General features: G+C 44.9%; 3 protein-coding genes across 3 annotated transcripts in view; 1 reads left to right on the plus strand and 2 right to left on the minus strand.

Annotated features, from left to right (window-relative positions):
* The window catches only part of ppat (phosphoribosyl pyrophosphate amidotransferase), a 104,871-nt gene extending 97,865 nt beyond the window's left edge, over nucleotides 1–7,006 (minus strand). Inside the window, exon 1 of the mRNA XM_072496825.1 lies at nucleotides 6,855–7,006. The gene's annotated coding sequence lies outside the window, so the exon portion shown is untranslated. The remainder of the gene's footprint in view (nucleotides 1–6,854) is intronic.
* paics (phosphoribosylaminoimidazole carboxylase, phosphoribosylaminoimidazole succinocarboxamide synthetase) lies at nucleotides 1–23,067 on the plus strand. The gene is made up of 10 exons (XM_072496827.1): nucleotides 1–90; nucleotides 465–500; nucleotides 1,045–1,242; nucleotides 1,325–1,503; nucleotides 4,904–5,083; nucleotides 6,412–6,525; nucleotides 10,340–10,423; nucleotides 15,624–15,804; nucleotides 21,024–21,182; nucleotides 22,794–23,067. Exons 2-10 carry the CDS (start codon nucleotides 485–487, stop codon nucleotides 22,952–22,954), a joined length of 1,272 nt encoding a protein of 423 aa, XP_072352928.1. The 5' UTR covers nucleotides 1–90; nucleotides 465–484; the 3' UTR covers nucleotides 22,955–23,067.
* Nucleotides 7,111–24,850, minus strand: part of lonrf1 (LON peptidase N-terminal domain and ring finger 1) — a 76,252-nt gene continuing 58,512 nt past the window's right edge. The window contains exon 12 of the mRNA XM_072496821.1: nucleotides 7,111–7,542. Within this exon, the coding sequence (XP_072352922.1) occupies nucleotides 7,504–7,542 (39 nt within the window). The 3' untranslated portion in view covers nucleotides 7,111–7,503. The remainder of the gene's footprint in view (nucleotides 7,543–24,850) is intronic.

Consider the following 24,850-nt stretch of genomic DNA (forward strand, 5'->3'; position numbering starts at 1 on the left):
ATTTTGGTACGTCTCATTTAAAATCCGGAACGTTCTAAAGCGGAACGCGCGGCAGTTGGGAGCGCGAGAACCGGGAGTTGAGTTGGAGAGGTATGGGGGAAAGATGGTACATGTACACGCGGAATCGGCGCCCCGGGGGTGGCGGACAGAAGCGGGGGAGTGAGGAGCGCCAGGTATCCGCGCGGGGGGAAGGGGTGCTGGAGACCCCCGGGAAGAGCACAGTGAACTGCCGATTTGCAAGTCAATTACAGTCTGAATGCATTTGAGTTGCACTGTCCCTGAAACCGCTCTGCATTTGCTGCTGTTGATAAATGTGCTAATAACACAATGGCGAGGTTTCCCTGAGATATGCCCTAGTGTACAGACCCTGCACCAGGACTGGGAACTGATTGTGTGGCGAGTGAAATAAGTTTGTATGGTGCAACGTTTTGATGTTTTTAAAATACTCTTCCTTTTGGTTTTAGATTTGTAAAGTCTTCCCAAGATGGAGAAAGTTGGGGGTGAGTGAAATTAAAAGTTTTCTCTTTCGACGACTTGGTACTACATCATGTCGTTTCACCGCCACCACATTTTAGAAGGCTTTCCCAAATTATTTTATCCCTGTTTAAAATCTGGGTTACCCCATCTCTGGATCTGTAAAGATTTAATCACCTGCTAATGCTCGCATTCCTAGCATTGTTTGGCATCTTTGAATTTGTCTATATATGTGTTTCTGGAACATACCTCTTCATTCACCTGAGGAAGGAGCAGCGCTCCGAAAGCTAGTGACATCGAAACAAACCTGTTGGACTTTAACCTGGTGTTGTAAGACTTCTTACTAAAATCTCTTCATGATTGTTTTCTGAACAGTTGTGTGGTGCGATTATTGCATAATGTTGATAGATCAGACCTGACCCTCTACTGTTACAGCAACCGTTTAGATCACTTATTTTGGTCAATCTGGGACTGCTGCGCCTTGTGTAAAAACATGATATTCTTTTTGTATCCATTCACTTGAGTGAAAATTGAATCCTTGATACCGTTCTATATTAAATGTCCCTTCAGAATTGAAAATTGGCAAAAAATTGAATGAAGGGAAGACCAAGGAAGTGTATGAACTACTGGGCTGTCCAGGACAAGTATTGATTCAGTCCAAGGACCAGATTACAGCTGGCAATGCAGTAAGGAAAGATCAGATGGTGGGCAAGGCTGCAATATCGACCAAAACCACTGTTTCGATCTTCAAATTGCTTCAGGATGCCGGTAAGACTTTCCTAGTCTTTTTGAAGTGGTGGAACTTTTGGAGTATTCATATTAATATATTTTTTTTATTTTTTTAAAAAAGGCATAAAAACTGCATTTGAAAAGCAGCATGGCGAAACAGCATTTGTGGCAGCTAACTGTCAAATGATTCCTATTGAATGGGTTTGCAGAAGAATTGCTACTGGTTCTTTTTTGAAGAGAAACCCTGGTGTAAAAGAAGGATACAAGTTCTGCCCTCCAAAGTTGGAGATGTTTTTTAAGGTAGCTGTAACAGTTAATCTTTATCAATTTTCACTGTCACTGGGTCAAAATCCTGAAATGCTCTTCCTACTGGCACTGTGGGTGCACCTACAACACATGGTATTGGAGTAATTGGAGGGCAACACACCACCATCACCTTCTCAAGGGTAATTAGTGATGGGTTATAAATGCTGACATAACCAGTGAAACAAACATCCCCTGCATGAATTATTTTATTTAAATGTTGATTTAGCTGTTTTTATTCTAGTTGAATGAAGGAACATTGTGAAACAAGTCCTCTTGAAATCGCTGATCACCTCTCCTTCATCGCCCCCATAGACATTCCATCTTATTCCCCAAACCCTAAATTTGTGTCCCCTAGTTCTTGTACCATCAGCTATTGGAACAGGATTTCTTTGTCTACCTTATCTAAACATGTCATAATTGTGTAGATCTCTTTATCAAATCTCCTTCGTTCCAAAGCGAACAACCCAACCTCGTAGTCAAAATCCCTCATCCCCGGAACCATTCCAGTAAATCTCGTATTTTTTCAGAGCCCTCTCATTCTTCCTGAAGTGTTGACACAATACTTCAGTTGTGGCCTAACCCAGAGCTTTATAAGAATTCAGCATAACTTCTCTGGATTACTTTCTCAATGTCATGCCACCTTGGTGGTGGTGCAGTGGTATTGTCACTGGACTGGTGACCTAGGGTAATACTCTGGGGACCCGGGTTCCAATCCCACCATGGCAGGTGGTAGAAACTCAATCCATGAACATCTAGAATTAAGTGGTTTGTCAGTTGCTTCAACAAAAAAAAAAAATAGCTGGTTCACTAATATCCTTTAGGAAAGGAAATCTGCAGTCCTAACCTGGTCTGTGACTCCAGATCGCGACAATGTGGTTGACCATAAATAGCCTAGCAAGCCACTCCGTTATATCAAAACCGCCACAAAGTCGAAAAGGAAAGAAACCGGACGGACCAGTCAGCATCGACTTTGGCAAACCCAGCCCTTTCGGCCCTTTTAAAGTACTCCTTTAGTACTTTAAACTTTTAATATCTGGGGGCTTGTGCCAAAATTGGGACAGCTGTCTCAGCCCAGTCAAACAACAGCCTGGAATAGTCATAATCACTGAATCGTACCTTACTCACCTATTTCAGACACCACTAGGTATGTCAGGCCATACCCAGCAGAGATGGTATGCAGTTGGGAGGGAGTTGCCTTGGGCGTCCTCAATATCAACTTCGGACCCCATGAAGTCTCATGGTTTCAGGTCAAATATGGGAAAGGAAACCTGCTGATTACTATGTACTGTCAACTGATGTATCAATACTCCTCCATGTTAAACACCACTTTGAGGAAATGCTTAGGGTGGCAAGGAATGTACTCTTTTGTGACCTGCTCTCTGCCTCGCTTCAGGCAGGAAGATTACAATGAATTAAAAAAAAAAAAATTCTGCATCAGCGCGTTAACGTCAGGAGGAGGCGGTGGTTCTGCGCATGCGCACTGATAAGCGGTGACGCATGTGCAGTGCGCTCGCATTTTTTTATACGCCGCAAAAACGCCACGTTTTCAAAGCCTCTCGCAGCCGGCATTGTTAAAAGCCGGTTGTTGCGCGCAAACTCGCGCGATCGTGAATGATGCGACGGACGGCTCTGCGACCCGCCCGCGTGTCACAACCCCCACTTTGAAAATGCCTGCTCCAGAACTTGCACCCCTAACCAAGTTGTTCCAGTACAGCTGCAACACTGACATCTACCTGGCAATGTGGAAAATTGTCCAGGCATGTCCTGTAAACACAGCAGGACAAATCCAACCCGGCTAATTATCGCCCTATCCGTCTACTCTCAACAGAGTGATGGAAGGGGTTATCAAGCAGCACTTAGAAATAACCTGCTCACTAATGATCAGTTTGGGTTCCGCAAGGGTCACTCGGCTCCTGACCACATTACAGCCTTGGTTCAAACATAGGTAAAAGATGAGCTCTAGAAGTGAGAGTGACTGCCCTTGTCATCAACTCAACAGTTGATCAAGTATGGCATCAAGGAGCCCAATTAAAACTGGAGTCAATGGGAATGGTGGGGAAACTCTCCACTGGTTGGAAATTATAGAATTTATAGTGCAGAAGGAAGCCATTGGGCCCATCGAGTCTGCACCGGCCGTTTGAAAGAGCACCCTACTTAAGCCCACACATTCCATCCTCCCCGTAACCCAGTGATCCCCACCTAACCTTTTTTGGACACTAAGTCAATTTAACATAGCCAATCCACCTAACCTGCACATCTTGGTGGACTGCAGGAGGAAACTGGAGCATCCAGAGGAAATCCATGCAGGCACTGGGAGAACGTGCAGACTCCGCACAATGACCCAAGCTGGGAATCGAACTTGGGACCCTGGAGCTGTGAAGCAACAGTGCTAACCAAGATGCCCCTATCTCGAAGATGGTAGTGGTTGTTGGAGATCCTCGAGGTAGTGTCCTAGGCCCAACCATCTTGAGCTGCTTCATCAATGACCTTCCTTCTAACATAAGGTCAGATGTGGGGATGTTCACCATTTGCTACTCCGACACTGTCCACATGCAAATGCAGCAAGATCTGGACAATATCCAGGCTTGGGCTGACAAGTGGCAAGTAAAATTGCCTGCCACTTGTGTGGCATGAATGACCATCTCCAATAAGAGAATCAAACTCATTGTCATTTTACATTCAATGGCATCCCCATCACTGAACCCCACCATCAATATTATGGTTGCCAATGACCAGAAATTGAACTGGACTAGCGATATAAATGCTATGGATTTTCACAGTAACTTCATTGCAGTGTTAATGTTAGCCTACTTGTGACAATAAATATTATTATACATGCACTGCAGGAACTCACCAAGGCTCTTTTGGCAGCACCTTCCAAACCCACAACCAGTACTATCTACAAGGATAAGGGCAGCTGATACACGGGAACAGCACCACCTAGAGGCTCCCCTCCAAGTCACTCGCCATTCTGACTTGGAAATATATCGCCGTTCCTTCGCTGGGTCAAAATCCTGGAACTCTCTCTAATAGCGCAGTGGCTGTACCTACATCACATGGACTGGTTCAAGAAGGCTTCTTGACACCATGGCCTAGCCCCCCCCCCCCAAATTTTTTAAAAATAGATTTAAAATATGAACTCCTCTGGTCCTGCGCACACTCTGAATTGTGCCACTAAACCTATATTTCCTTTGCCTGTCCCCTGTCCCTACCAGCCTAATTTTGCAATGTGTCTCTGGAATGGCCTGGAACCCATGACCTGAGTTGGGTGTGAGTGCTACCAACTGAGCCAAAGATGACACTTGGGTGAATAAAATAATGTTGTTAAACTGCTTGTATTTCCTTGCAACACATTACCTATCAAATCACTATATCACAAGAATTTGTCTTTTAGGATGATGCTAATAATGACCCACAATGGTCTGAAGAACAACTGATTCAGGCTCAGTTTAACGGTGGGGGACTGCAGATTGAACGGTGCGAAATGGATATCATGAATCGTTCCACTTTGGCTGTGTTTGAGATACTGGAGAAAGCTTGGGCAACTCAAGACTGTACACTTGTGGATATGAAAGTAAGTGGTTATCTTCACCTGTTACAGACTGGGTTGGAGGTCAATTTAAACTGCTCTGACTTCCCTGCTCACTACCTGTCTGTAAACGGGAGTTTTGTTGACACAATTTATTTCCCCCAACCCTTAAATTTGGAGAGTTCCAATCTTCTGTGAATAATTTGCATAGCAAACTCAAGGTCAGATAAAACAAAAAGGGTTGGTTTATTTTTATACGCACACACACGTACATGCAGGAGGAAAAAGGGTTGGTTTATTTTTATATACACCATACATGCGGGAGGGTTTCAATGTCCTTTCGCAATCACATAATAAATGGGGGATAAAGAAGAGGGTTCATGGCACAACCACAATAAAATACAAGTTAGGGTTTTACATGTGTCCAGAGTCAAAAGTCAAATGAATATTCTTTTTAGAGGGTAAGTTGGCTGATTTATAAAGTAATCCTGTCCCAGATGTAAGACTTCCACAATGTGAGGAAGCACATAAACTGAGAGGTCCAAGGTTCCAGCAGTTTTTTGATGAGGGCCAGAATTCTTTCTGCTGCCTCCTGTTTGATGGTCATGGAGCTTAACAGCATAGAAAGAGGCCCTCATGCACGACACAAGACTCCAAAAACAATACTCCGGATTCTGCAATGCAAGCGGTCACTCAGACGGCAGAGGAAACATTACAAGGACACTTTGGAAAATCTCCCTATATAAATGCAACTGACACGTGGGAATCGCTTGCCTTGGAACACATGAGCTGGAGAAAAAGCATTCACCAAAGCGCCAATCACCTTAAGCGACGTAGGGTGGAGCACGCGGAGGCCAAGTGTAAACCGCAGAATCCAGAGCGTCCCACCCACCTCGAGCACTGCCTGCCAAACCTGTGGCAGAGTCTGCGGATAAGGAATCGGACTATACAGCCACTGCAGAACCCACCTTCCTGGAGTGGAAGCAAGTCATCCTCTACACTGAAGTACTGCCCAAGAGAAGGTCACCAATATTGGAGATTAGGACCTGTGAACGGTTTTCTTTGTTCGAAGCTGGCTGGAACAGACAAGACTTGTCTGTTGGGCCATTGTGTTAGCTCAGCTGGAATGTTTGTGATACAAGGTGCTTGCATTCCAGGACCTTTTTTTTGAGGTGTTTTCTTGTTCGAGCATGTGACCAGCTGGAGCCATCTTGTCTGCTCAACAATTGTCCATTTTTAAAAAGCACAAAAAAAGACTTTATAAAGTAGTCCAACTGACAAATGTACAATACATATTCCTTCATATCTCAACCATGACACAAGTAAATTACGTTGACCTGATGTGAACCAATTGTTTTTTTGATTTTTACTAGGTGGAATTTGGAGTTTGTGCTTCTACCAAGGAGATTTTACTTGCTGATGTCATTGACAATGACTCATGGAGACTGTGGCCTTTGGGGGATCGAAAACTGCAAAAGGACAAACAGGTTTGTGTTTAGGCACTTGAATGGGCCGAGTTTTAACTCTGGAAGGGAGGGAATCCCCCAAAAGAGTTTAAACGTGAGACTTGGACCTGAGTAATATTTGGTAGATCTGTTTTCCCTAAAACCAGGGATAGGATATGATATTGAATTCAAAGGAGTTCAAGACACCTGTCTCCCAAGGATACAGTCCGGTGCCCAGTGTAATTTTGGTTGTTGGGGAAGGGTTTAAATGGAACCTTTTACGCTGGGAGGGAAAGGCTAGATTTGAAATGACCCGAGTCCAGTTCCTGGCCTAATGAGTAAGTCTTGAAAGATACCATAAATAGACTTACCTTGGCTTATTCTGGCCACTCTGCTAACTCCCTTGGGTCTGCTTTGGCATTATGTAGGCTTCTGGAGGTCAATGAGCTCTTCAGGGTGCAGCTTTGATATGACTAAGGCGGTTGTCTTCCTAGGTTGAATCACCCTCTCTTAGTTCTCTGTAGAACCAGATAACTTTTTGAAAAGAAATTCAAGCTGAAAGAGTGACATGGCAAGATTTCTGTGTTTTAAAACTTCTGTAACAAATGATTAAACACTGAAACACTATTGACTAACACTTTTCTATTTGTAGGCAATTTATACTTAAGTACAGAAATAAATTGTTCCTTTTTATACTTATCACACTCCATGGAATTACGGTTATAGCAAACAGTCCACAGTTGCTACCAACTTCCTTTTTTAGTTTCCCAGCCAGGTAATTTCTGATCCCAGAATTGACCTTCACTGTAAGGGTTTCATTGTGGCTTCCTTCCCTCCAGCTCCAAGTTAGGCACATCTTTCTGCCTGCCATCCGTCCTCAGAAACTTGGTCTTCAATCATGATCTCTCGCCTACATTCCGCTTTGTGAACAATAGAGTCAGCATTTTCTCTGCTTTTAGTTGCAGTACTGACAACTATCTACTTGTGTCTCTGAGACTTTACAGATTTGTAGTGAAGCTGTCATCTGAAGGCTTCCTCTGCCCTTTTCCTCATGGCAATCTATTGAAGTAAAAATATTAGTTAATATTAGTTAACTACCTTTTGATCCCAATTCCCTTTCACCTTACAAGTAAATTGATGGTGTATTGTGCATCTGTTTACAACATTATAACATTATACCTATATCACCGTTCTGGGATTTTGGGAGACTCCGGGTCGTTGTGAACTCCAGCTCGGGCCATTACCTCTCCAGTGTAAATGACTTGTTTTTCAGTAAAATAATTGAGCCCTCCTTTGATCTCTAACAATTAAACCACTCGGGCTTGCTGTTGGGCAGACTGCAGACCAGGTCAGATACCCACGCTTCACTTAATCAAAATTTAAAACACAGTCCCAAAATATAACAATCTTATAAGCCTATAATTTTGTAACACATCCCACATATAAAGATATAAGTGAGTTCAACTCAACTATTCAGCCCCCCCCCCCCCCCCCCCCGCATCTGCTCCATGAACCCTTTTAGTTCCTTTGCCATTGCTAGCACCCTGCCTGTTTTCGAGCTTGACCGGTCCAAGCCAGGGTCAATAACCGTGTTGAAGTCCCCTCTCATGACCAACCTGTGCGAGTCCAGGTCCGGTATCTTACCCAGCATCCTCGCTGATCAGCCACCCCCTTTTTTGGGCCTGCCTCCAGCCCGTGCTCTGCGTCTCCACCGGCCCGCCCCCAGGCAGCCTCCACCCCCAACCTCCTCTCTGTCCCTCAGCCCAAGTCCCTCCCTCGTCAGCAGAACATTCCTCCTCCTCTCCTCTCTTTCCCCCCCCCCCCCCCCTCCCTAGTAACAACACTCTGTAACCCAACCCCTTTGATAAACCAGACATGTGCACCCCCCCACCCCCCCCCCCCCCCCCCCCCCCCCGGTGCTTCCGTGAGCTAGCCCGCCCAGTTAGCTTGGTGGCCCCTATCCCTGGCGCCGGAAAGCCCCCCCCACTCATAAACACACTCCAACATCAAACAATTACCCGACCGAAAAACACAAATCTAAACAAGCACACCTCCATCCCCCAACAGTGCAAATGAAAACCTTGACTCACTCAGCTCTGCCACTGGTCCCAAATCAATACAGAAGGCATTACAAACAGCTTCCACAAAACAAGAAACTTTTAAAAAAAGAACAGAGACACAGAAAGAAAAAAAAATCCCATGAACGTTGCAGCAAAGTTCACAAGTTCTCAGTCCACCACCAGTCCTTTCCTTTTCACGCGTCCTCGGGCGACTCAAACTAAAAGTGCTGTTCCTCGTACGTGATCCAGTGACAGGCCGGATACAACAGTCCGAACTTCGCCTTTCTTAAAAAGGATCGACCTAATCTGGTTGAAGCCTGCTCTTCTCCTGGCCACCTCCACACTCCGGTCTTTGTAGACCCGCAGGATATTATTGTCCCACTTTCAGCTCCGTGTCTGCTTGGCCCACTGTAGAATGCGCTCCTTATCCAAGTACCTGTGGAATCTCACCACCATTGCCGTGGGTGGGGTGGGGGTTCTCCCGCTCGCGGCTTCCTTGCGAGTGCTCTGTGAGCCCTGTCCACCTCCCAAGGATCGGGAGAATGCCCCATCCCCCAGCAGCTTCTCAAACATATCTGCGATGTATGCCCCAGCATCCGCTCCTTCAGACCCCTCTGGGAGCCCAATGATTCTCGTTCTGCCGGTGGGACTTATTTTCTAGGTCCTCCACCTTCTCCAGGAGCTTCTTCTGCTGGTCTCTCCGCATTCCCACCTCCAACTCCACCGCAGTTTGATGTTCCTCCTGCTCAGCCAGTGCCTTCGCCACCTTCTGGATCGCCCAATCTAAGCCCCAGCCGCTCAATCGACGCTTATCAGGTCCAAGCAGTCCCGTTTCTGCTTAGCAAAGCCTTCCTGAATAACTTGCATCAGCTGCTCCGTTGACCGCTGGGTCGACAAACCAGAGGTCCGGGCGTCCGCCATGCTGTCTCCCTCTGCAGCTTCAGCCCAAGCCTTCTCTATCTTTCTGTTTCTGCCTTTGCGAGCACTTCTAGTCCTTCTCTTCATGCACCGATGTAGGAATTCAGTTGCCTCCATCTTCAGTTTTACAGTTCAAGTCTGGTAGAAAATCGGGGGGAAAAGGTCCAAAGGTCCGACCCGAGCAGGAGCCACCAAATGTGCGACTTACTCCTTCATAGCCGCCACCGGAATGCGCTTTAGCGTTTCTTATGACTACCAGGGATGTGTTTTCTTTTTGAGTGAAGAAACCACTTTGCTTCTTGGGTCAACTTCAGATTAGCTATTTTGCTGAACAAGATCAGAATTCTCCTTGGTTTAGATGTGTTCGAGAACTGACCTCCAAACCCAGGTGGGTTGCTAATGCTTCTTGGAAATGGGACCTACTCCTGATGATCCTCCCATTAAAATATTTTTTCCACTGCATGACCAACAGAGACTGGCTTCCAATAGCGGTTTGCACATATTCACTGGCCAACAGATGCAGCCTATTTTTTAATATTTAAAAAACTTCTCCCATGGAGAGTCTATTTGATAACTTCCATACAATTTTGTACAAGATTTGACCATTTTAATGCTTGCAGGTAATAGTTCTTCATAATTTTGAATCTCTGGTTTATAACTGTCAATATTGTTCATTCATAAAACCAATGTCAAAATATATGGTTTTTACTATTTTTGGCAACATTGTTATCCTAGATGTTTCCTAACTTCAGCCTTGGTTTATTGTACACCAATAACATTTTTAAAGATTGTGCTGCTGAAATTAGCCACTGATTTGCATAGATAGAGACTGACTTTTTGTGGGTTAAAGTTGCTGGTCTTCAATATTTTTTCTTCAGGTTTATCGTGATCTCAAAGAAGTGACTCCTGAAGCTATGCAAATGGTCAAGAGAAACTTTGAGTGGGTGGCAGAAAGAGTGCAGGTATTATTAAACCCAAAGTTATATCACAACAATCGCTATGACTAATGAAAGTACAGTAAACCTTGTTATCCAGCACTCGCCCCAGGAATTCTCCTGTAACTGAAATCTCTGACCGCTTGGTTTTTATAAACTGATCACTTTCAGTGTTCAAATACATTCTTTTTAAGAATATTTTTTATTCTCCTTTTTCACATTTTCTCCCTAATTTACACCCAACAATAAACAATCAGTAACTAATGTAATGTCAATCCCCATATCAATAACAACGATCCCATCCTCCCACCAAACCCCAAATATTGGCCCGCATGTTAACGTAAACAAATGACAAAAAGGAATCGGGAATCACCATTAAAGGAATCAGGAATCACCATTAACACATACTGTGTCTCTTCCCCCCCCCCCCCCAATGTTCGATGTAATCCAATTCTCGAAAGTGCATAATGAATAACGCCCATGAATTGTAGAACCCCTCCATCCTTCCCCTCAGTTCAAATTTGACCTTTTCAAGCGTTAGGAATTCCAGCAGGTCCCCACTCCAGGGCACAGGGTTTGATCTCCATCCTAACAGGATCCACCTTCGGGCGATCAATGAGGCGAAGGCTACAACATCTGCCTCGCGCCCGTTTGCAACCCTGGCTGGTGCGACACCCCGAATATGGCCTCCCGAGGGCCCGGGTTCAGTTTCACATGCACCACTTACCCTAAACACCTCCTTCCAGTAATCCTCCAGCTTTGGACAGGATCAAAACGTGAACGTGGTTTGTGCCCCCCCCCGCCCACCCAAATGTTCACACACATCTGCTACCCCCTCAGAGCCGGCTCATCGTCACCCTTGTAAGGTGCGTTCTATACACCACCTTCAGCGGATCTGCCCCAATCTCGCACACTAGGTGGAGGCATTCACACTCCAGAGCACCTCACACCAGAATCGCTCTTCCATATCCTCTCCCAACTCTTCCTCCCACTTTGCCTTGATCCCTTCTAGCGGTGCCTTCTCCTCCTCTAAAATAGCCCCGTAAACCGCCGATACTACCCCCTTCTCCAGTCCCCCTGTTGTCAGCACCTCTTCCAGCAATGTGGAAGCCGGCTGTACTGGGAAGCTCTGTATCTCCTTTCTGGCAAAGTCTCGAACCTGCATGTATCTAAATATTTCCCCTGCTCCAGCCCATACTTCGCTCCCAGCTCCTTCAATCCCGCAAAACGATCCCCAAGAAATAAATCTTTTAGTGTCCTAATTCCTTTCTCCTCCCATCCCACTTCCCTGACTCAAATCTATGGTTGTTCAAATACATTCTTTCAAAAAAACAATAACAATAGATTGTAAATCTGCAGAACATGTTCTTGGGCTTTACATTGAAATTATTGGGTCAGATTTGGTTATTCAAAGTGTTGTAACTCGTTAATTGGCACCACCCATTCACCAAGTATGCTGGATAACACAGATTTTACTGTAGTAAATAACCCACTTTCATGTAGATCTGCATGAATATTGGTATGTAAAAAATTTCATATTTCCAATTAGTTAATGTGAGTAGATTATCTTTGGAACCTGCTACAAATGTCATCCACCTTGCTTGCCCCTAACTCTTGAGTGAACCCCACCTTGGCATAAAACTTGATGCGGAGCTTCCAATCCTGCCAGTGTCTGCTCCTGTCTTGGCGATCTACTACTGAAATCCTCAACCGTGCTTTTCTTTCACCTCCAGATTCATATATGCCATTACTCTCTTAGCTTGCCTGTCACCTTTCACCACCTTCCATAAACTTCAACTGTTCCAAAACTCTGCTGTCCTTCACCAAATTTAGGCCCATCTCTCGGTTTGCTTATTAACTTATGTTGGCTCCTAATCTAGCAACAAAATAATTCAGCCTTCTGTTTAACTTCCTTCATGCATTACCCCTCCCTAACTGTAACCATTTCTGTTTTCAAACCCTTGACAAGCCTTCAACTCCAAACTCTTGTGCATTCGCAAATCCTCCTTAACTATTGGTGGTTGCACATTCAGCTATCCAAAAACTATCCTCTGCAGTTCCTTCCCATCTCCCTCTTTGACCAAGCTTCTAGTCTCCCTCCTAACACCTCCTGTGACTTTTTCCTTTGGCTCAAGATGGAAGGCCCCACAAACATCCCCATCCTCCATGATGGGGGAGTCCAGTACATCATTTGGGGAGGTGGTGGTGTAGTGGTATTATCACTGGACTAGTAATCCAGAGACTCCGGATAATGATCTGGGGACCTGGGTTCGAATCCCACCATGGCAGGTGGTAGAATTTAAACTCAATAAAATATCTGGAATTAAAAGTCTAATGATGACCGTGAAACTATTGTCAATTGTCATAAAAAAACAATCTGGTTCATTAATATCCTTTTTAGGGAAGGAAATCTGCCATCCTTACCTGGTCTGGCCTACATGGGACTCCAGACCCACAGCAATGTCCTAAATGCCCTCTGAAATGGCCTAGCAATCCACTCAGTTGTATTCAACCGCTACAAAAACACACAAAAGAAATAAAGCCGGACAGGCCATCAAGCATCGAACCAGGCATCGGAAACAATGGCACACTCAGCCCTGTCAACCCTGCAAAGTCCTCCTTAACTAACATCTGGAGGCTTGTGCCAAAGTTGGGAGAGCAACATCACAGATTAGTTGAACAACAGCCTGACATAGTCATACTCACAGTATCATACCTTTCAGACAATATCCCAGACAGCACGATTACCATTCCTGAGTATGTCCTGTCTCACCGGCAGGACAGACCAAGCAGAGGTGGCGGCACAGTGATGTGCAGTCGGGAAGGAGTTACCCTGGGGTCCTCAACATCGACTCGACCCCATGAAGTCTCATGGCTTCAGGTTAAACATGGGCAGGGAAATCTGCTAATTACCATGCACCGGCCACCATCAGCTGATTAATCAGTACTCCTCCATGTTGAATATCGCTTGGAGGAAGCACTGAGGGTGGCAAGAGCTCTGTGTGGGAGACTTCAATGTCAATCACCAAGAATGGCTCGGTAGTACCACCACAGACGGAGCTGGCCGGGTCCTAAAGGACATAGCTGCTAGACTGGGACTGCAGCAGGTGGTATGGGAACCAACAGGGGAAAAGCATACTTGACCTTATCCTCTCCAATCTGGGACAATGAAGAGTGCAGGAGAGCATGCCAGGAGCAACACCAGATATACCGAAAAATGAGGTGTCAACCTGGTGAAGCTGCAACACAGGACTACTTGTGTGCCAAACAGCATAAGCAGCAAGTAATAGACCGAGCTAAGCGATTCCACAACCAAAAGCATCAGATCTAAGTTCTGCCGTCCTGCTATATCCAACCGTGAATTGGTGGACTATGAAACAACTCACTGGAGGAGGAGGCTTAATGATGGAAGAGCCCAGCACGTATGTGCAAAAGATGAGGCTGAGGCATTCGCAACAAACTTCAGCCAGAAGTGCCGAGTGGATGATTCATCTCGGTCTCCTCCAGAGGTCCCCATCATCACAGATGTCCGTCTTCAGCCAATACGATTCACTCCACATGATATCATGTGGAGTACTGATGGTACTGCATACTGCAGAAGCCGAGTCCTGACAATATCCCGGCAATAGTACTGAAGACTTCTGCTCCAGAACATTCCGTCCCGAGCCAAGCTGTTCCAGTACAACACTGGCATCTACCCAGCAATGTGGAAAATTGCCCAGTATGTCCTGTACACGCACAACAGGACAGATCCATCCCGGCAACCTCTGATGGATTTTGCATCAAAGAGCCCAAGCAAACCTGGAGTCTGGGAACTGGGGGCAGAGGGGGACTCCACTGATTGGAGTTATACTTAGTGCAAAGGAAGATGTTTGTGGTTGTTGGAGGTCAAATCATTACTGCAGGAGTTTCAGGGTAGTGTCATTGGCCCAATCATATAAGCTGCTTCATCAATTACCTTCCTTCCATTATGAGGTAAGAAATGGGAATGTGTACTCATCGGTGAACAATATTCAGCACCATTCGAGACTCCTCCGTTATTGAAGCAGTGCATGTCCAAATGCAAAGACCTGGACAATAACCAGGCATGGACTGGCAATTGGCAGGTAACCAGTGCAAGGCAATGACCAACTCCATCAAGAGAGAGAGAATCAAACTATCACCCCATGACATTCAGTGGTATTACCTTCGCTGAATCCCTACTATCAACCTCTGAGGGTTTCCCATTTACCAGAAACTAAACTGGACTAGCCATATTACTACTGTGGCTACAAGAGCAGGTCTGGCTAGTTCTACAGCAAGCAACACCGCTTGACTCCCAAAGCCTGTCCATCATTTAACTAGGTTCAAGTCTGAAATGCAATGGAAACACTCGCCTGGATGAATGCAGCTCCAGCAAAACATCTGGCAACATCCAGTACAAAGCAACTGCTTAATTGGCATCTCATTCACAAACATTCACTTTTTCACTACCAAATGCACAACAGCAGTGTGTACCATCTACAAGTTGTACTGCAGGAGCTCACTTAAGTGTTTTAGAAGGACAAAGGCAGCATGTTGCTGGTTCAAAATCTTCCCTAACAGCACTATGGATATACTTGCACCACTGGGACTGCAGCGGTTCAAGAAGACAGCCCACCATGACCTTCTCAAAGGCAATTGGGGATGGGTAATAAATGCTGGCCTAGCCGGTGAAGCCCACATCCCTTAAATTAATTTTTAAAATGACAAAGCACTGAATAAAATGTGCTGAGAGTTGGGCGAAGTCTCCATTTTGAATATCTCAAAGTAGGGTGGCGCAGTGGTTGGCACTGCTGCATCACGGCACCGAGGACCCGGGACACTGTCCATGTGGAGTCTGCACATACTCCGCATGTCTGTGTGGGTCTCACCCCCACAACCCAAAGATGTGCAGGGTAGGTGGATTGACCATGCTAAATTGCCCCTTAATTGGAAAATAAATGAATTGTGTACTCTAAATTTTTTTTTTTAAATTGAATATCTCAAAGAAATGTAACCGATTGGTTATACTTTTTAAAATTCCTACCCATTAGTTCCAACATGGAAGATAGTTGCACCTTGCTCAGTCCACGTAGTTATGTCTGGACTGTACCACAACGTTGTCTGTATTGAAACAGTTGGGTAGTTTTGGTGCATGCGTCTACATCTGCTGGGAGCTTTAAACATAAAATTATTGACTTTTCTATTTGTTTAAATACTTGTCCAGGACTTGTTGGTGGCAAGGACCTCTGGAAGAGTGGTGGTGATTATGGGATCCCGCAGTGATCTTGACCACAGCCAGAAAATTAAGCAGGCATGTGCAAATTATGGTATACCATGTGAATTGCGTGTTTCATCTGCTCACAAAGGAACTGATGAAACACTAAAGATTAAAGCAGAATATGAAGGTAAGCAGAGGATTGGGAAATGTACATATATAGTTAATATAGTTTTGGCATTTGTGGGGCCAAATCTGGTGATTCCTTTAGGAAATGTAAATGAAACTTTAGTTGCTGTAGAAAGAAAGGGAATATTTTTAAATTGGTTGCTTTCAAGAGATGGGAATCCTTGGAAAAATAACTATCTTCATTTACCACCTGAACCATCACTGTGAAATTATTGCCCTGGGAAGTTTCTCACTGGTTTAGCCCACGGTTAGATTTTTTTTTTCAGGACTGGGTAGCTGAACTCTGAGATTGGGCTGCCATTTTGAAACCTACTTGGGTGCGTGCTGTTTGGCCATGCCCCTTTTGGGCGGGATTCTGGTTTGACGCCTCACAGGACTTGTATATACGCGAGGTGTAAAGGCTGCCAGGAAGCCCGTGGGAGGCCTCTCTGCAATGTGCTCTCGCTCGAGTTCAACGCAGCTGGTAGATCGTGCCCATTGTGTGAATCTAGCTGAAGGAAATTTTTCGATGTACAGATTTGTGCGCTGCAATTATGCTTTGTGAACCTTCTGACAACATTTGCTTTCATTACCTAAATTTGTTTGCTTGCATGTTTATCTTGTTTTTTGTCTCACTCTTTATTCCTGCAAGACTATATGTTCCTTTCAGTTGAATATCTGAGAAACATTTCTACGTGTGTCTTCAGTGATATACTCAAGTTTGTTTCCTGGTTTCTTTTAATTCTATTTTCCTGCATTATCTAAGAGCTAACATTTACATTTGAGATAAAAATGTAAAACTAACTGGGTTTGGTATCCTTCATACCTAAACTAGATTGAGAAGAAATGCTCCCAATTTCTTTATAGTTATAAGGGAGATGGTGGTGTAGTGGTAATCTAGTAATGCAGAGATTCAGGCTAATGTTCTAGGGGACAAGGGTTCAAATGGTGGGTAGCACCGTGGTTGGCACTGTTACTTCACAGGGACCCGGGCTTGATTCCCGGCTGTCTGTGCGGAGTCTGCACGTTCTCCCGTGTCTGCATGGATTTCCTCTGGGTGCTCCAGTTTCCCCTCAAGTCCCGAAAGATGTTAGGTGAATTGGACATTCTGAATTCTCCCTCCCGTGTACCCGAACAGATGCCGGAGTGTGGCGACTAGGGGATTTTCACAGTAACTTCATTGCAATGTTAATGTAAGCCTACTTGTGACACTAATAAAGATTATAAAAATTTTTAACTTTCAAAGCTTGAATATGTCCATAACATCACCCTGAGCGGTCTCCAGTATAACATTTTCAGTCTCTTGGACTATGTTTATTTGCCCTTCACTGCATCTTCCCAATATCTCTCAATGCGGTACTCATTTTGGACTTCCGCTCACCTACACTGCTCACCTTTTTTTTTCAGTTCCAATTAGTTCATAAAGCAAAGCAATTAGTGCGCATTGTAAAAGATATTGCCTGCAATATAGATTAAATAAATGCTGGTACTTTTTTTTTCTTAAAATACAGACTTGTGTATTGCGTGCCTTAACTTTCCATACTTGATCTATTTAGAACACCAGACTGGTTTTGTTTGTAAAAGCGGCAGAGCTGAACAAAAGACATCTTGTCCAGCTAAAAATGTCACATGCAGTGCACAAGGTTTCGGGTCTTTGTCATCCTTGTGATTGGTTTGATTAAATTAATTTAGTATGAAGAGGAATATTATCTACACAAGCATGTGACCGGCAATGATCATTGAATTGAATTTTTTTTTTAAAAGAGCATTCTTGGCTTTGAGAAAAGTGAGCAAAGTGGGATGCATAAGATATTTCTCTCTTGAAAGCGTTTCTAAAAAAAAAAAATATTTTTTATTCTCCTTTTTCACATTTTCTCCCAAATTTACACCCACCAACAATAATCAGCAACAAATATGTCAATCCCCACAACCATAACAACGATCCCATCCTTCCACCAACCCCTAAACATTAGCCCGCATGTTTACATAAACAAATGACAAAAAGGAATCCGGGATCACCCATAGTCACCCTTAATACACACACCGCCCCCCCCCCCCCCCTCCTACCCACACGCCCCAACTGATGTTCGATGTTACCCAGTTCTTGAAAGTGCATAATGAATAATGCCCATGACTTGTAGAATCCCTCCGTCCTTCCCCAGTTCAAACTTAACCTTCTCAAGAGTCAAGAATTCCAACATGTCCCCCCGCCACACCAGGGCACAGGGTGGAGAGGCTGCTCTCCATCCCAACAGGATCCGCCTTCGGGCGATCAATGAGGCGAAGGCTACGATATCTGTCTCCGCACCTGTTTCCAACCTTGGCTGGTCCGACACCCCGAATATCCGAATATGGCCTCCCGGGGACCCGGGTCCAGTTTCACATGCATCACCTTGGAAATTACCCTAAAAACCTGCTTCCAGTACACTCCTAGCTTTGGACAGGACCAAAACATATGAACATGATTAGTGCCCCCCGCCCCCACAACGCTCACACACACCTACTCCTTCAAGAATCGGCTCATCCTCTCCCTTGTGAGGTGTGCTCTGTATACCACCTTCAGCTGTATCAGCCCCAACCTCGCACATGAAGTGTGGAGGCATTTACTCTCCGGAGCACCTCACACCGGACCCCCTCTATAACCTCTCCCAACTCTTCCTCTCGCTTTGCTTTGATCCCGTCCAGTGGTGCCATATTCTCTTCCAAAATAGCTCCATACACCGCTGACCTGCTGACGTTCACTCTCCCGCGAAGAAGTCTATGAATGGTTGCCACCTTCGGGCGAACCCCATTACAGATCCCCTCAAGGCTAACTTAATTTTTTCCATACCCAGAAAACTTGACCTGTCCGAAAGCCATAGTTCGGTCTTGGGGGGGTTTTGAGTCCCTCCATGCCAGCAGCATTCGCCACTGGGCTATTAGGGAAGCAAAGGCCAGACCATCTGCCTCTTTCTCCCCCTGGTCTCCCGGGTCTTCCGAAACCCCGAAAATTGTCACCCCTGGACTCATCAGCACCCGGGACATGACCCCCGCAAATCCCTCCCAGTACCCCCTAAGCTTAGGACATGCCCAAAACATGTGAACATGGTTCGCTGGTCCTCCCGCGCATCTAGCGCACTTGTCCTCTACCCCAAAGAATTTGCTCATCTGAGCTACCGTCATGTGGGCCTGGTGAACTACCTTAAATTGAATCAGGCCGAGCCTGGCACATGTTGCGGTTGAGTTTACCCTACTCCGAGCTTCCGCCCACAGCCCGTCCTCCATCTCCCTGCCAATTTCCTTCCATTTGAGTTTCTGGGACTCTTCCCCCTTCATGAGCACCTTGTAGATATCCGAGACTCTACCCTCCCCTCCTTCTCCTCTAGAGACTATTCTGTCCTGGATCCTTAATGGCGGGAGGAGTGGGAAGGATGTGACCTGTCTGTGTACAAAGTCCCGCATCTGTAAGTACCTAATGTCATTTCCCCTTCCCAACCCAAATTTCTCCTCCAAGCCCCTCAAACTCACAAAGCTCCCCTCCAGGAACATATCGCCCACCCTCCCCACCACCATATTCGAAACCCTCCATCCATGTTCCCAGGGGCGAATCGATGGTTATCACATATTGGAGCCCAGACAGACGCACCCACCCCCCTACATGCCTCCTCCACTGGCCCCATATCCACAGGGCCGCCCCCACTACCGGGCTGGTGGAGTGCCTGGCCGGCGACAGCGGTAGGGGAGCCGTGACCAGGGCTGCCAAACTGGTGCCCCTGCACAAAGCCGCCTCCACTCGCTCCCAGATAGATCCCGTACCCACCTTCCACTTCCTTATCATGGCTATGTTAGCCGCCCAGACTCGGCAATGCCAGTCCCCCCTCGCTGCGGCTCCTTTCAAGCATTGCCTTCTTCAGAATTTTTCTGAAATCAAGAGACCAGGTGAGAGTATCTGCCTTTGACATTAAGGCAGGATTCCAAGTGTGGCATCAAGGAACCTTGGATGCAAGGTGGAGTTCTCTGCTGAATGGAATCACACCTAGCACAAAGGAAGATGGTTGTGGTTTTTGGGGGTCAATCATCTCTGTCGTAGGACATTGATGCAGGAACTCTTCAGGTCGTGTCCTTGGCCGAACAACCAGCAGCTTCATTAGTGAACCCTCCTCCATCATAAAGGTCAGAAATGGGGATGTTTCCTGATTAATGTTCAGTATCGTTCATGACTTAGATACTGAAGCGTTCCATGTCCCTATGCGACATAACATAAGTGGCAAGTAATATTTGTGCTGCACAAGTGCCAGATAATGGCCGATCTCAACAAGGGGGAATCTAACCACTTCCCCATGACATTCGATGGCATTTTCATCGCAAAATCCCCTCCAGCAACATCCTGGGGGTTACCATTTGACAAAAAAACTGGACCCACCATATAAATACTGGCTAAAAGAGCAGGTCAGAGGCTGGGAATGCTGCAGCAAGTATCTTGCCACCTGATTCTCCAAAGCCTGCACAAAAGACCAATCAAATGTGTTGGAATACTCTACATTTGCCTGGATGAGTAGCTCCAACAACACCAGAAGCTACAGCCAGCTTGATTGGCACCCCATCACTACCTTGACACAGCCAGCTTGATTGGCACCCCATCACTACCTTAAGCATGAACTTGCCATGGCTGCTTCAACAGAAACTTCTCAAACCCTTGACCTCTACCACCCAAGGGTACCAGGACATGGTGACAACACCACTTACAATTTTCCCTCCAGTCACACCCATCCCGATTTGGAAACTATATCACTGTTCCTTCACTATCACTAGGTCAAAATTTTGAAACTCCCTAACAGCATTGTGAATGTAACCGCACCCCATGGACTGCAGCTATTCAAGAATGCAGCTCACCACCTTCTCGAGGGCAATTAGGGATAGAAGATAAACGCTGGTCTAGAAAGCAACACCCATGTCCTGTAAAAATAATGAAGAGCCAGTCAACATATTCGCAACTCGCCTGCTAGTAAATGTCAGTTTCGATATCCAGACCTGTTATCGTTTGGGAGGAGACCGAGGAAGGGTGTGATGTTGGTGCTAATTTCAGGTGAGATTCATCCTTCAGCTTTGCAGACAGCATTATCTTCAGTTTGTGTACATGGTTAATTCTGCATTTGTAATTGTAATTTCAAGTGGAACATAAATGATTGAAGGTCATTACTTTTTTGTCTAGATTGCAATTTAGAGAATCACCTCTCCCCTCTATTTCTCTTTGAACTTTAGGTGATGGAGTTCGTACTGTATTTGTCGCTGTTGCTGGCAGAAGTAATGGTTTAGGACCAGTGCTGTCTGGAAACTCCACCTGCCCTGTAATTAACTGTCCTCCCATCTCTGCTGATTGGGGTGCTGAAGATGTTTGGTCATCACTGCGAATGCCTAGTGGTAAGTTGTTAGGATTCCTTAATGCAGTTACTTCCAATTCAATGATTTATATATGCCATTTTAATTTAGCAAGCCGAGTACGTAGTCTATTTGACCCTGTTCTTCCCAACCTATGTGTCAGACTTGTATGTCCATGATTGTCAAGGCAAAGTCTTCACATTAAAGTGTAACATGGTATTACCACCATGCTTGGTGGGATAGACTAAGGGCAGCTCTATCTGTGAGGTGTTACAGGCTTCCAACAGCAGAATTGTATGTGACTGACTGGCATTTCTAATTCCTGTTTGTTCCTTGTGTAAAGTTGATTGCTGAGTGATTGCGCAGCTTCATGGGATCTTCATATACCACCACAACTTCAACCTGCAACCTGACCCGTACCTCACTCATTGCTCACCCATCAAGCCAGGTTCAATGAGAAGTCTATTTGACTTTGCTGGGCACAGCACCAGGTGGCATATTAAATGAGGCACCCATCTTGTGAAGCTTTGGCTCAAGACCAAAGCAGCTGTTAATGAAACCAGATGCATGGTCCCATAACCATTAGGTCAGAGCAAAGCCATAATGCATAAAGTTGAATTGCAGACAGTCAGATAACTAATCACAGAGTAGGAAATGGCTGCATAAACCTCATGCTCAAAACAGTATTTAAGTGAGGCTATAATAACTTCATTTAGTGCCTTTGGCATTGGTGGGGGTGGCAGTGAAAACATTTGGCGGGCGGGCAATAAAAACATAGCCAAGTGCTTTACTGAGTTGGAAGCAAACAATTGACAGCCCAAATAATGAGACCTTGGGAGGAATAATTAAGATCTTAGTGGGATTTGAGGAAGGCCTTTAAAGGAGGAGATGCAAAACAAATTGAAGAGTGAATTAGTGTGGAGCCTGAGCAGCTGATAAGGCTGGCTGAATAAGGAGAAGAGTGCATAAAAGGCCTGAGTCGGGAAGGGGTTGGAGATTGGGAGAAAGGATTAAGTATAAGAAAGACCGTTTTAAATTGGCTGTCAATGCTTTCAATGCAGATTGGTGAGGATAGGCTGAGTTAGTGTGGGGTAAGTTGTAGGCAGCTTAGTTAAAGAAGCTTAAATTCATAGTGGGTGGTTAGCTGGCCAGGAGAATATTGTAACTAGAATGTTTAAGGGTTTAGCAGTGATAGACCGACGGCAAGGGTAGAGGTGAGTAATGCTATGGAGCTGTGGGGGGAAAAGGGTTGGTCTTTGTGAAGAGAAATATAGGTTTGAGTTCAGAAGCATAATTAGTCAAAATGCAATAGCATCTAAGCTCCTCATTCATAAAGACTGGTCAAATGTGCCATCAGTAAGTAGCTTGAGAGCTTTGGCACTAACATCCTTACAATAATGTTGAAGGCTTTGTGTTCAAACTAACTGCCTCCTGCCAAACTATTCCGGTAGCAAAGTTAACTAGCCTGTAAATTGCCTCACATTTACAAAGGCAGACATGTATGATTTGGAAGGTTTAACCGAGCTAAAGTAATCAAGTCGTCTTCAATGATATGATCAAGTGGTACCTGCTACAAATGCCAGATGGAAAAGGAGGAAAATTTCAAATTGTTTTTCTAAAAAGTACCATATTGATTTTTTTTTTTTCTTCTAGGTCTTGGCTGCTCTACAGTTCTATTTCCGGAAGCAGCTGCCCTTTTTGCTGCTCAGATCTTTGGCCAGTTTGACCACTTGGTGTGGGCAAAGCTGCGGGCAAACATGTTGAGCACTTGGATCTCCTTGAAGCAAGCTGACAAGCAGTTGAGAAACCTGTGATCTAAAGATTGTATTACATGAGAAGATTCCGCTTTACTCAAATGCTGTTTTTGAATGAGTGAAGATGGTAATTTTTGAATTAAAAATGTTTGTGCCTATTTGCCCAACTTCAATTATGTCAGTCCATTATTGAATAACACACTATTGTCATATTAACCTAAAGATAAACTTGAGTGCTCATAGAATGGACATGTGACCTTCTTTAGCCCCTTTTGAAAATGTAAGCATTTCTAAACTGTTTGAACAGAAGTAGTAGGGCATAGGATCCCTTCAGCCTGCTCCCATTCAAGCTGATCATGACTGAACTTGAATATACTCAATACTGGCCTCTGAGGTAGAGAATTCTAAAGAATCATAAGCCATCCTGATCTCAGTTGAGCCCTTATCTTATGACCCAAAGTTCCAGACTGTCCAGCCAATGGAAACAGCCTCTCTGGTTCTATGTAAAGTTTTTTTTTTAAGCATTTATTTCAATTGGTCACTTCTCATTCTTTTAACTCTAGAAGAATATAAGACATAGGAGCTGAATTAGGCCATTTGGCCCATCAAGTCTGCTCCGCCATTCAATCATGGCTGATATGTTCTCATCCCCCATTCTCCTGCCTTCTCCCCATAACCCCTGATCCCCTTATTAATCAAGAACCTATCTACTGTCTTAAAGACACTCCGTGAAATAGTTCATTCTACTCTCTCAAGACAATCCTCAATCAATCAGGTGAATTACATTGCACACCCTCTAGTGTAAGGCAAGTCTATTTTTCCTTGGGTAAAGAGACCAAAATTCTTGCGAAAGCCCTCTATATTGCAACAGTCTTCCTTACTCTTATACTGTAACCCTGTTGGAACACTAACAATTTATGGACTGCTGCTCAAAATGAAGTTCTATTTTACAAGATCATTCTATAATCTAAATAAAGATTTCAATGGATCCTTTAAACTACCATGACCTTGCTCGATATTTGAAGAATAAAGTTAATAGACTGAAGTGTTAATTGCGTAAGAAAACAAGTGATTTTTATGTCCTGCTAGTACCATCAGCATTGAGATTTAGAAGGGATTTTCTCTGCATCTGGTGGTTTGTTCTTGACCATTACTACAAAAATATTAATTGGTCATTTCCAAATTGTTTTTCCCAATTGTCAGCATGCTGCCCTGTTCCTGAGTTTTATGCTTGTCCCACAAATCGCTGGTTGATTCAGTTTGTTAATGAGAACTGCTGAATACAGAGAAAATACAAGGCCATTTGGCCCTTTCGGCCAGCTAAGCGATTCATTATATGATCATGGCTGATCAAGTTCAAGATCCTGCCTCTTTCCTCCTCCTCCCTCCCCATGTTAAAAAAGTGTAATTAATAAAAATGTCCAGGGGGTGTGTGCCTGGTTCACACCCAGGGCCAAATTCTTATTTTGAGACAAAGTTAGGTGAAGGGCAGCTCCAGTGGTGCCTGTTCCAGATTTAGCACTTGGAACCTCATTAATTATGCACAGGCAAGTTTCCCTCTAACTCTGCTGGTAAGCTGGCAGCTGATTTGCCTATCTGACGAGTTTGAATGTCCCAATGCCATATTTAAACACCAGTCCAGCACACATATCACTCTATCCAGCCCACCTGTCTTCATTAGATCCTTCCAACATGCCTGGGACCCAGAGGCAAAAGACTAGCAGCGTCAAGAGGAAGGCAGCACACCCTTGAGATCCTTATTCGGGGAGTCTGGGTCCACCAGCATATCCTCTACCCAAGGATGAGTCAGGAGGCTGAAACGCTACTGGAGACTTGTGCACTCCTGTTGCATTACAGCAGCATAATGAGGCACAAAGAGGAACAACATTTGTCAATGGTTAGTGCTGGAATGCCTTGAGGGAGGGCCATCTGCACAGCACCATCACTTGAAATGCT

This window comes from Scyliorhinus torazame, chromosome 3, assembly GCF_047496885.1.
Source record: "Scyliorhinus torazame isolate Kashiwa2021f chromosome 3, sScyTor2.1, whole genome shotgun sequence".
NCBI lineage: Eukaryota > Metazoa > Chordata > Chondrichthyes > Carcharhiniformes > Scyliorhinidae > Scyliorhinus > Scyliorhinus torazame.